The sequence below is a fragment of the Typopeltis vanoorti genome, chromosome 17 (assembly GCF_054136105.1).
Source record: "Typopeltis vanoorti isolate ZY-2024b chromosome 17, IOZ_Tvanoo_1.0, whole genome shotgun sequence".
NCBI classification, from domain to species: domain Eukaryota; kingdom Metazoa; phylum Arthropoda; class Arachnida; order Uropygi; family Thelyphonidae; genus Typopeltis; species Typopeltis vanoorti.
Genome location: NC_143565.1, coordinates 114,520,974 through 114,533,062, shown reverse-complemented (window position 1 = coordinate 114,533,062; position 12,089 = coordinate 114,520,974). Strand labels below are relative to the sequence as shown.

At 35.4% G+C, this 12,089-nt stretch overlaps 1 protein-coding gene across 10 annotated transcripts in view; it reads left to right on the top strand.

Moving 5' to 3' along the window:
- Positions 1 to 12,089, top strand: part of rdgA (retinal degeneration A) — a 168,662-nt gene that overhangs the window by 119,428 nt on the left and 37,145 nt on the right. For all 10 annotated transcript variants that reach the window (XM_090407092.1, XM_090407090.1, XM_090407089.1 and 7 more), the window contains 5 exons: positions 2,269 to 2,363; positions 5,354 to 5,433; positions 5,543 to 5,621; positions 11,158 to 11,521; positions 11,632 to 11,661. In XM_090407092.1, the coding sequence (XP_090263218.1) occupies positions 2,269 to 2,363; positions 5,354 to 5,433; positions 5,543 to 5,621; positions 11,158 to 11,521; positions 11,632 to 11,661 (648 nt within the window). The remainder of the gene's footprint in view (positions 1 to 2,268; positions 2,364 to 5,353; positions 5,434 to 5,542; positions 5,622 to 11,157; positions 11,522 to 11,631; positions 11,662 to 12,089) is intronic.

Genomic DNA, 12,089 nt, shown 5'->3' with positions numbered 1-12,089 from the left:
CCATCTTAAATTTATTAGGACTTTTCATATAAACGTGGATTAGCTGATCTCATACAGAAGTGGAGTGTTTTTCCTTGCTAACCTCACACAAACTGACCAGAAGAACAATCAATTTTACAGACATAATACATTGGCCTCATAACCTTGGTTGACTCGGCCATAATTTCAAACAACAACAAAAATACAGTTAAAATACAAAGAGAAGGTTTTAATTTTTAGAATTCATGACTCTTAAGAATTTTCTGAAGTGATCCCATTTAGTTGTTTACTCTGCACTAGACAGTAAATTTGAATCTCCTCATAAATTTTGTTCTTTTGGATTTTTTAAAAAACGACTACTATCCCTCAATAGGTTAACTTTGTGCAGTAACTTAAGTTATCATTATCTATACTCATTTTCTTTCTTTCTTATTTTTTCCCATGATTTTAACATTATCTTAAGTTTTGAGTTCGACACATAAATTAGGAATATCCTGTTTATTCTGGTTAGTTTGTCCCTCTCTCTCTCTCTCCTGAATTTTTTTTCTCTTGCACATTAGATAATCCAGGTTTCCGTGATCCATTGAAAGCTGCAGTTGACGTTTATCCACCTTAATTAAAAAGAGATAACCGAGGCTGATTAACTATCTTCCATTTCTGCTTTCAACTACGCACCTTAAGTAGAATCAAATAATAATTAAAAAAACACCTTGACGCTCTTACGGTTTAAGCCCCATTTTTAATAAGTTAATTAACTTTATAATTAATATTTCCTTTTTAAATGTAGGAATTACGAACTTAAAACAGTGATTAAGTAATAGAAGCATTACATGTTTTTTCTACTGAGGCTAATGAGCAACAAGAAAAGTTAATACAGAGCCTCCGTTATAACGAGTCGGTAAAAAAAGGTCGAAGCAATTTTCGATTCGTTGCGAATGCAATCAAGAGGTTGTTTGCGAAACGAGTTTTAGTTTGGAAATACAATACGGTATTTCTCATTTGGTAGACGTGACCTCGCTTCCCTTCCGCGTGTCATTACTGTCGATGGGTACAAATATTCCGATTCTCTGCACTAGTCACTGACCGTCATGCTGGTTAACTATGTGTTATCAGCAGAATCAGACTCGTTTGGATAACATTATTGGCGAAGCTATTCGATGTAATTTCTTGTTATAACAAGAAAGGATCCGACCTGCCTTTGCAAAAATAAAAACACCATCTTTAACCATCGTCGTACGATCTTTGTTCTATCTGTAGTTAAATGGCCAATCTATCTCTTAATAGGTTTACTGATGTAAAAAGGTCTGAAGGCTCGGTTCTTTTGCCTGCCTATCTTCACTACAGCAGTAACTTCTAAATTTATCTTCTCTCGCCGACCTCAAATCCTATGCATATTTTTGCCGATGACAAACATTCCAAGCTTCAAAATCCTGAGTACAATTGGTGCCTTGAATCCTGATCTTCACATTATTCTCTTTTGAAGTCAGAATAATCTTTGTTCTGACCATTCAAATTCTTCACCTTACTTTTGAAAATACTCAAATTTTCAGACAGGATTAGAAATCTGCCACTAGAAATTGTCCTTTGCTTCGCTAGACGCTACTTTTCGTATAGGTGATAACTTTCTTCAAATCCTAAATTTGCTACACCGTACAGTACTGATCTCACATTTGCTGTCGGGATAGAGGACCAAAAACCTCTCCTAAAATTCCCGATGCTCTCTAGAAGAGGCGTTTGAATCGCTTTGATCCATCCCCCAGATGTTGTTTCTTTTTTTCTTTTTTTTTTTTTCTGTGGATCGTTGCACGGTAGTTATTCTGCATAAATAGCATCAGCCCATCCTTCTAAATAAAGTTTGTCTACTTCTTTCATTATATGCATCTTTTTATTCTTTGAAAGTCTTTCGCCTTTATCCTCCCCACCCCACCCCACCCCACCCTCAAGGATTACAATTTATAGCTACTGATCAAAATAGGTTCTTCTTTATTCCCAACTTTCAGTATTCCGAGTACTAGTGTTTTTTTCTTATTTCGAATTAATATAAAATTGAAACAGCATTTGGAATCATCACTTTCATATATTTCTCATAAAAAATGAGAACTTTGTAGGAATTAATCTGAAAATGCTATTTTCAAATCAATTTATAGAATTTTTTGTTATTTTCATAATTATAAACACTGCAATTTACTTTTATGATATTAGAATTTAGTATCGATGCTAATATATTAATTTTTTTCAAAATGGGTGGTTCAAATGGCTTAAGTTATAAAAGTGATGATTTTTCCTTAGGCAGACCTTGGAAAAATTAATCCTGAAGGTTCGTAAGTTAACGATGGTAGAATATGAGACCTATCATTGCGAGAAAGAGAAGCTTGAAAATATATGTAAGTAATATGACTTATTTTATTAATCTAATTATATTTTTAATGTTTCCTCAATAAAAGATATATAACTTTAACAACTTAAGTTATAAATTTTATTTACCAACAGGTGGCACCACAGTGCTTCAGATAAAGTATGAGTAAAGTACAAAGTACTTGAATGTTAATTTCAAGGATTTAGGCCTATAATGGCTTGTTCGGTCATAAGAAGCCAAAAGCCATCAACAGCTATCTTCGATGGGTCTTATTTCCTTGGGTTGTTTTGCTGAAGTACAATCTTTCTATTTGCGTTACGTGTTGTGACTTGCTCCATCCAAATGTGTTTATATTTTTTTTTCTCCATTACTGATTCATGATTTATTTATTTATTATTTTTTCATAATGATTAATTATTAAAATAATTGATTTCGTAATTATTATTTTTAAATAAAATATGGTATATTTTTCTGTTTTTCCTCAAATTTCATTGAGGCTGCAGTGGGTTACAGCTAATGTACTAAATATTTAATTTAGTCTACCTTTGTAGCAGGTTAGGCTTAAGCGCAAAATTGATCTCATCTGTTATTTTTAGGTCTTTTATCATTTTATGTGTCCTTTTCATCTTATATGAATCCATCCATCATAAATAAGTTTTGAAGCTTTTCAGATGCTTCAAAATTTTATATGCAGCCAGTCTTATTTCGTGTTGTTGTACATCAGACACCGTCATCATAACACTAATTACGGGTATAGACCATATTGGTCTGTTCCGGTCTCATTACCCATCAAATAAAAGATTTGTTACAGAATTTTATTTGTTACCTTTTTTTTTACTTCTAATTTCATCTTTAGCTTTAAAAGCCATTGTTTTTAATTTTTATGGTCGTATTATTATTTCAAAATCTTCAGCTATTTACTTTTGGTGAATATTTTTGAAGATTATCTTCCCAATTGGCAATTATCACTTGACCACCCACAAAGAGAAGGATTATAATTCAGTAGCCGGAATGATTTTCTCTTCCATTTGATTAGTTCATTCAAGTATATATTAAATAGACTTGCAGATAGGTGACATTCCTGTCTAAACCTGTTTATTTCTCTCCAAGATGAGAGCTCAATCACGTATTTTATCCTCAACTATGCATATAACAGTCCTTAAAATGTAACTTAACGATGTTGATTTGATTTTCTATTGGAAATTTATTATTTTACAATGTTTTTATAATAGGAATTCAGAAGACCTCTCATTTTTATGGCCTTCTGCATTACCTTTTTTTAATACATAAATAGAGATTACTCTTTTCCATTCTTTTAGCGGGTGTTTTCTGTCGAATAAACTTTATTTCTCTAAAGCTTATGTTAGCGTCATTTATGTAATTCAGAGCTTAAGTTATTTAATCGTTCCATTTTTTAGTTTGCTGTAATTCTTTCATTTTTATAACTCATTACAATGTAAGAATTATAATTATCAATCCATAATTGCCAGTCTGGATGGCCGAGTAGTTAGCCATCCGCTCTCCAGTCAAAAAGCTGCGGGTTCGAATCCACTAGAGGTGGTGGGCGGTAGATGGCGTTGGTGTAGATAATGGTGGTTGCGGTTGGTGAATTGAGTGGTGGAGGCAGAGTTGTAGAGCAGGTGCCCTCCCTAGATTAGTCTATGGACTCCCTGGAGGTGTCAAATAATAATAATGAATAAAAATTTAGAAATCTGTTTTAAGGCTCATGTTTACTATTTCTCTAAGATAGCTTTTCAGATGCTTCAAAATTTTATATGCAGCCAGTCTTATTTCGTGTTGTTGTACATCAGACACCGTCATCATAACACTAATTACGGGTATAGACCATATTGGTCTGTTCCGGTCTCATTACCCATCCAATATCCTTTTTTGAGGTCCATCCATCGTGTCTTCTCTTTCCAATTGGCTTATATTTTAGTATTGGGTTAGGATGTCGCGTGTTGGCCATTCGGTTTACATGTTCAATCCATTTTTGTTTTATGGTTGTTTAGTTTTTCATCTATTGTTCTTTTAAAATGTCTAAGTTCCTTTTTTGATCTAATAATGTGTATTTTGCAGTTCTTCTCATAAATCTCATTTCACTTGTTTTTATTCTTTGTTTATCTCGTTTGTTTATTGTCCAAATTCCACTGCGTATAATAATGTGGGTACTGCTAAAGTATTGGATATTTTCAAGCGTGTTAGACATTATATTAGACGCAAATGTACTTTTCCGACTTCTCTCATATGTATCTCTTATTCTTATCTGTTTCATCTTCTAATATTTTGTTTGTGGTACATTTTTTTTGTTTTTGATGTCTTTAGTTCTACCTTCTATTTTTACTTTTAACATTTTTTTAATCTTTCCAATACTTTGATTTATTACTGTATTTAGCATGTTTTTATATTATTCCATTCTATTTCTTCGCTTTGTTATATTTTATTTAAGCTTTTGTTAATTCTCTATTAATCTAACCACTGTAATATTTGTATCCTTTAATAATATGATTTTATAACTGGAAGTTACATACTTTTTCGCTTCTTCATTCATTGTAGCCACTTAGGTAGCCATGTTAATATTATCTTAGTAATGAAGTGCTTATTTCGTAGCTTCTGTGTATACTCTGACATCTAAAGCAAATTTTGATCTTTCATCTGAAATGTAATTGATTTCAAATTTCTTACTGATCAGCTAAATTTGCGTATATATTTATAGAAGTAATTCCTTGCTTATTATAAACTACAAAATCTCTTTTTTTTTTGTCATTTATGCTGAACTATGTTCTCCGTATATTTCGGTTAACATTCAGATTTGAACTTTAATTTCAAAAACGAATATTTTAAAATTTAAATCAAATAACTTTTCATAGCAAGAATACTAAATAAATTAATAAGAAAACATTTTTAATGTCTGCTGAAAATTAATTGCCATAAATACTTTATTTTCTGTTAATTGAAATTGATGAAGACACATATGGAATTTATTAAACTGTATTTCTTCTTTTTATTCTTTTCAAGCTGTGAATGTGGGGACTTTACATGTTGACCAGAACACAGATCTAGAAGGAGTCAGACAACAAATCAATGAGCTTTTTCAGGTGAGTCAAAAAGGAGTTTGTGATTTTAAAGTGTACGCATGTATTTCTAGAACTTTTAGCTAACAGTAACTAACAATAAACAAAATATAATTATTATTTTTTCTTTCAGGCTTCAAAAACTTCAGAAGCGAATGTCGATGAAACAGATGGTCTCCCCGACTCGCCAGAAAATTGGTGTTTTTTAGATTGTAAGTAAACTGTTTAAAGCATTGCCGATATAATGACAAATTTGTGCTAGATTTATTTATTTATGCGTATGGTTACATGAAACTGGTAAGTGAAGAGTATAATAACAATTTCCAGCAACAAATGATGAAAATCTCAACATATAAAAGTTCATTACATATAAGGTACAACCAGCTTTCTAAGTCTTTCCTTTTTTCTTTTAAATAAAGCAAACGTAACTTGTCATAATCAAGCCAGGGGCAATTATCGTCCTACTGTATGCATGATCTCACAACATAAATGTAGCTGTATCCTAGGTTTAATTAGAGAGCACATTACATCATCTTCTAACATGAGGAGTTCTGTTGATACCATGACGAGGACTATGAGTGACTACGAGAATAACGTCTTCGTGGTGAGACGGGACCGTGATCTTCTGTTTCCTCCATAACCACTGCCACATCAACTACAGGTCAAGGTCCAGGCTGGAAAGCCAATTTTCCTCATCTGTCTCTTTGTGGATGTCCTGTAGCTCAACACCGTGAAATTGGCGCCTTGGGCACCAATTTCAGTCGTACACAACACAATGAGTAATCGTCTGAGCCACGGGAGAACAATCACAATAAGGGTGATCTGACAGCCCCCATTTATGTAGAAGATAGCCACATCTGCCCTGACTAGTTCTGATCCTGTTTATTGATGACCAAATCTTCCTAGGAAGATCAAAACCAGGCTGCAGAGCACAGGGATCTTTTACCAGGAAGCCGTTTGTTGGTAGATTGTTGGACCAGTGCTCTCTCTATATGTCAGATATTGATGGCAGGCAGCTGAAGAGAGTTCGTCCATGGACCAGGGAGGCTTTCTAGGTTTGAGGCGTAGATTAGGTGGGTCTATGAGAGTCTGATGTAGGGGCAGGAGTTGGTTGCTCACTGCTTTATTAAATTCCTTAATCGAGGCTTGTCTTCTCCGTATGTGTGGTGGAGCAATGTTAGCTAGGACAGGCAGCCAGGAGAGAGGAGTGCTTCTCACTGTCCCACTAATTGTGTGCGTGGTAGAGTTTAGCTGGGTGTCTATAATGTTAGTGTGTGTGTGTGTACTTCTTTCCCAGATAGGGGCACAATATTCTGCTGCAGAGAATGCGAAGGCTAGTGCAGACGACCTTAGGACTTCTGCACCACAACCCCAAGTTGTTCCAGCAAGCCTTGAAATGATATTATTTCTGGTTTTAATTTTATTGGAGAGGTTGATGATGTGCCTTTTATAGGTTAGGCTTCTGTTCAGGCTCACCCCCAAGGTATTTTGGGTGAGGCTCGTGTTCTACCATTTTTCCACAGAAAGAAAGGCCGAGTTGTCGATTCGCCTCTGCATTGTACAGGTGGAATACCGAGGACACTGTTTTCGTTGGATTTGGCTTCAAGTACCACTGCTTAAAGTACTCTTTCAGGGTGTTCAGGTCTGTATTCAAGGTTGGTAAAGGAGGTGGATTGATGTAAGATTGCTAGGTCATCGGCATACACATACTTGCTTGATATGGTATTGAGGTAGATCATACACGTAGATGTTAAAAAGTATAGGGGATAATACAGAGCCCTGAGGAAGACCGTTGTGAAGGAATCTGGGCCTGCTTTTTTTTCGCCAATATGGACTCGGATCTTTCTGTTGGAGAGAATAGAATCAAAAAGTTGTAAAGTTTTTTTACACTTTATAATATTTCCTAGTTTTAGGAGGAGGCTTCTGATCCAGACAGTGTCATAAGCAGATATTAGGTCAATGAAAGTGCTCCAGATTTAAGTTTTTTCTGGAAGCCTGCTTCAATTTGAGTTGTCAGGGCCAGGACTTGGTCACAGCAACTTCTTCCTGGCCTGAAGCCAGCTTATTCAGTAGTACCAAGCAAGGAGATAGGTCGCAGGTTTTTCACATAATTTGGATCTTTCCCTGGTTTGGGCACGGCAATTATTTTGACTTCCTGCCATAGCTTTGGTAGTTTACCAGTCATGATGATTTCTGAGAAAGGGGCAGCCAACCATGTTGACCAAGATGTTTTAGGAACTCGGGGAGTATACCATCCACTCCTAGAGCTTTGCCATTCTTGGTAAGTTTTAAGGCTATTTGTACCTCTTCCCGAGACACTGGGTGTACGAGTTCAGGAAACTCGGATTCCATCCTCAGGATTTGTCTGGCGGAAGCTTGTAGAGCAATTTTCCTGGTAGAGATGGGATGAATCTTGGAGGTTTTCAATAAATGGGTAGCCATTTGATCAGGAGTTATCTCTGTTGTTTTGTGTGTTGTTGGCTCTGCTGCACCTAATTTTCTCAGAAGTGACCAGCTTCTCCGACTAGATGTGACGAAATCGAGTTCATTAATGGTAGAGATCCATCTTTCCTCTCTGTTTTTATCCAGGGTTGATATGAGCTCCTTAGCAATAGTTGGGTCTTCAGATTCCTCATATTTGGCTAGGAGTTCCTCACTTTCTCTACTCCAACATGGGATATATTGTTTTCTGTAGCCTCTAGGGATAGTGGCTTTTGCTGCAGATTTGAGTAGTTTAACAAATCTAGGATAGCAATTAGGAGTGGGTGGAATTGCTCTAATGGTTTGCTCGATTTGTTTCCGAAATGCAGTGCAGTTGGACCTGCGGAGATTCCATCTAATGATTTGTGTTCCGCTGATGACTGGGATTGATGTTCCTATCTCTATTCATGTAGGACGATGTTGACTATTAGGGAATCTGTTAAGTATGGTACTGGTTGATGATACAGGGTGGTCGTCGGAGTCTTTAGTGACTATGGACAGATCTGGGGTGTAGGTTCTGTTCCATCTGGCTGAGTAAAGAGTGCCGTCTTGCTTGGCATCGTAATTCAAATACAAGTTATATGTATCCATCCAGTTAGCTAGATTATTACCATGTCGATTGTTAGAGGAATATCCCCACATGGTGTGATGGGAATTGAAGTTACCAACATAGATAGCAGGGGGAGGAGGAGGTCGGTCCATCTGATCAGGCCAGGATTGCAATGGAGGTTTATAGACATTGTATATGATGATATTTTGAACTTTAATACCTATGGAGTATTCTGTATCAGAAACACTTTGGGTTAGATGAAATATTTGAACTGTAGGCAAAGGAATGTTTGCCATTTTTTTATTTAGAAGAGAAGGGAGAGAATGGTAATGCAAACTCTAATGTATGATTTTTCAGCAAATTGAGGACCAAGAAGTTTTTTGACATTTTTATAAGATGCCAAACAAATGAAATTGACAAAAATAGTAAAGCATGCTACAAGAGAAGAATCATTTGATTACGAGAATGTTTTTACATATGTCAAAAAACATAAACTTTTGATTTAGTTTTAGATATGAAATATGATGGAATCATAACACAGGTGAATTGTTTTGGGTTGGGTTGAAAAATTTTGACTATTCCAGGAGTAAAAAAATGAAATTTTCTGCGTTTCCCCCACTCCGGATTGCCTGATATCTGCTAGTCTTTTTATAGGAAAAAGGGTTAGTTTTTGAAACTACTCAACTGTTCATCAACAGTTCTCTTGTACTACACATCATTTCAATGCAAAAATGTCCTAATAAATTATAGGTTCATTCCTCTTGGTTAAGTTCTTGCGATTTAGTGTAGCCAAGTAGCGCTGCTACATTGGTGCATCAACGTCGTAAAGTTCCTACCACTCCACGTTTCGTAGTGTGAAGAGATTTGAGACCCGTACGAGTTTCAGGCGGCACCCACGTATATGCAGAATATCCATGATGATGAATATTCTGTGTATACTTTGTCTGGTATTGCACTGACAGGTATAAGGAATTTTATACACCAACAGCTAAAAATAACCGCATCCTTTCTCCATGCCGACAGGTTCCAATTCCGCTGTTTTGGATGCTTGTTACTGTTCACGTTAAATTCATATCCTTAGGTGTAGGATATGAATTTAATCTTCCGGCTTATTGGAGGATTCAAGTGGAAAAAGTTCCATTTTTGGTCTCTATAACTAGATTTCAGAATAATTTAGCCCTTCACCCACTCATGATACGAATACTAATGTACAATAGCCTCGCAACCGTTTTTGTGGATGCGATTCACATAAACCACACCAGGTATGAAAATGTTGCTGACCACCAATCAACATCCTGCTTGTTGTCCTAAAGGACATTCAGTTTCACCTTGATGTTTAACTCCCAATCTTGGCAAATTCAAGTATTAAAACAGTTTTTAACATTTGATTTGAAGTAAATGGGAGATAATTATTAAGAAGTGATTTAATTGGAACAAACCTCATAAGGTGATTATTATAGGCGAATATAGCAGAAATATACGTAATAAACAGAAATAAACGTAAAAATTGCAAAATATTTAAAAATATTTAAACCAAACTTAGTTCAAAAACAAACCAGGCTAAAAGTATACAATACATTAGCCCTACCAGTCTTAATGTATGGAAGCGAAATCTGAACAAAAAGACAAAGATTAACAACAGCAGAAATGAAATTTATGAGGAAAACTGCGAAATATACCCTATTTGATCACAAAAGAAATGAAGAAATTATGAAAGAATTAAAACAAGAACCAGTAATAGAAAAAAATTAAAAAATCTAAACATAAATGGATGGAAAACATAAATGTTTTCATTCTTTGAACAAAGAATGAAAACAGAAAGATTACCAAAACAAGCCTTAAAGTACAAGCCATTAAAAAGAAAACCAGGACGTCCTCTTAAACGATGACTTCTAAGGAGGGGAACAGGCCATGCTAGGCCTAAATCCTTGATACGCATGATGATGATCATTGAAATGCCTTGCCGCTGTATTTATAGGATGCTCTTCTTATAACAAGAGGACGAATGTGGATGCAACATGACCGAGCAGGGTGGTTATCGAGTTTCGAAATAAGTTAAATAGAAAGCAGAGAAGCTGTGGTAAGACCAGCTCGCACCTATTTTAAATCCATTAAATTTCTTCCTTTTGGGTGGTTGCTGAAGTATATGGGAAGGGGTACCATAAATGGCGAGCTGGAAACCGAAAAGGACGGGCAGGATGTAAATGATGCCACTGAAACCATCAGAAATTATTTGAAGTATATGCAGTGGGGTGACCATTCTGAAAAATGTAAAATTAATTTACTTCTAAACGATAAGTTGTAAATAATAGATGGTTAAGTTAATAATAAATCTGAGTTGCAAACTGCTCCTGTATTCATTGCTACTTCACGCAGTGTTTAAGTGGAAAAACGGCATCGAATGAGTCCATGGTTATCAGGGCACTTTCCGACCCGAAGTAACTGCTACTAGAATACTTGAATGCAGTTTGAATATGTCAAGAAACATCCTGTATGTGTAAAAACCGTAAAATGGGAGAGCACATCGGTTATTTCGTTTATTTCTCAAACTTCAGAGGTTTAAAAGCAGCATAGATTAAAAAAAATCAATATGCATTACGTTAACGTGAACAATCAAAAAAAAAAAAAAGCAGTTAGTCTGAAATGACTTCGTTCTTAATTTAGATGCTTTAATTAAATTCGTTTACTCTAATACGCCCGATTTTTAATATTTTCAGCATGTACAGCAGAACGGTTTTTTCGTATCGACTGTGCACAGGAGCATCTTCATTACGTGGTGGACATATGTGCCGACAAATTGTTCATCCTGGAGCAGGGACCTTGTGCCATTCATTCTTCTCCCCTCCCTCATCACTTGTGTAGTCTGACTCTTCCGGAGCAAATCTCCATCGGTTCATCTAAAGAGCTAGAAGAAACCGAAACCAGAGAAGCCAGTCCATCTGAAGAATGGCAACAGCCCGAAGAGTATCACGAGGGTTTGTTGCAGCCCGATGGAGTCAGCGTTGATAACGATCTGTCAAGTTTCGAAGAAGGCAAAGATTCTCAAAGTTCGTATGGTTCCTTGATAGAAAACAACTCCAGGTAGATAGATTGGAGCTTTCATTTTACAGTTAATTTTTAAATTATTCTAAATGTTTAAATCACATCTTTATTTTTTTAATTATTAACTTACTTTTCTTTTTCTTTTTTAGCATTCCAGGAATTAACAACGAAGACGCAGAGTAAGTTTCCTTTACTTCTGTTTTGCACTACATTAAACGCCGTTCAAAATGTATGATATGCAAAAATAACACCAGAAATAATACCTAAATAATTTATAAATCGATAATAATTTATTAGGGCAAGTGACGTGGTGTTCAAAGCAACTTTGTGAAAAGTTCCTCGGAATAACAGTTAACGTATTTCAAGAACGAGTCTGATGGATGCTTGGCATGTGCACAATATAACCGCACATTAGACGTTATCACAGCAATTGGTAATCTATATTACAGTTTGTGAAGCCGAATTTTAAATATACTTTCAGATAAAAACACATGGTGTCTAATATAGTATAATTTTGCCAAAGAATTTTTTTGAAAGTTAAAAGTATAAATTATTATTTAAATTAAGTGGATATTAAATCCAACATTATTTCAAAGCCAAATAGAGG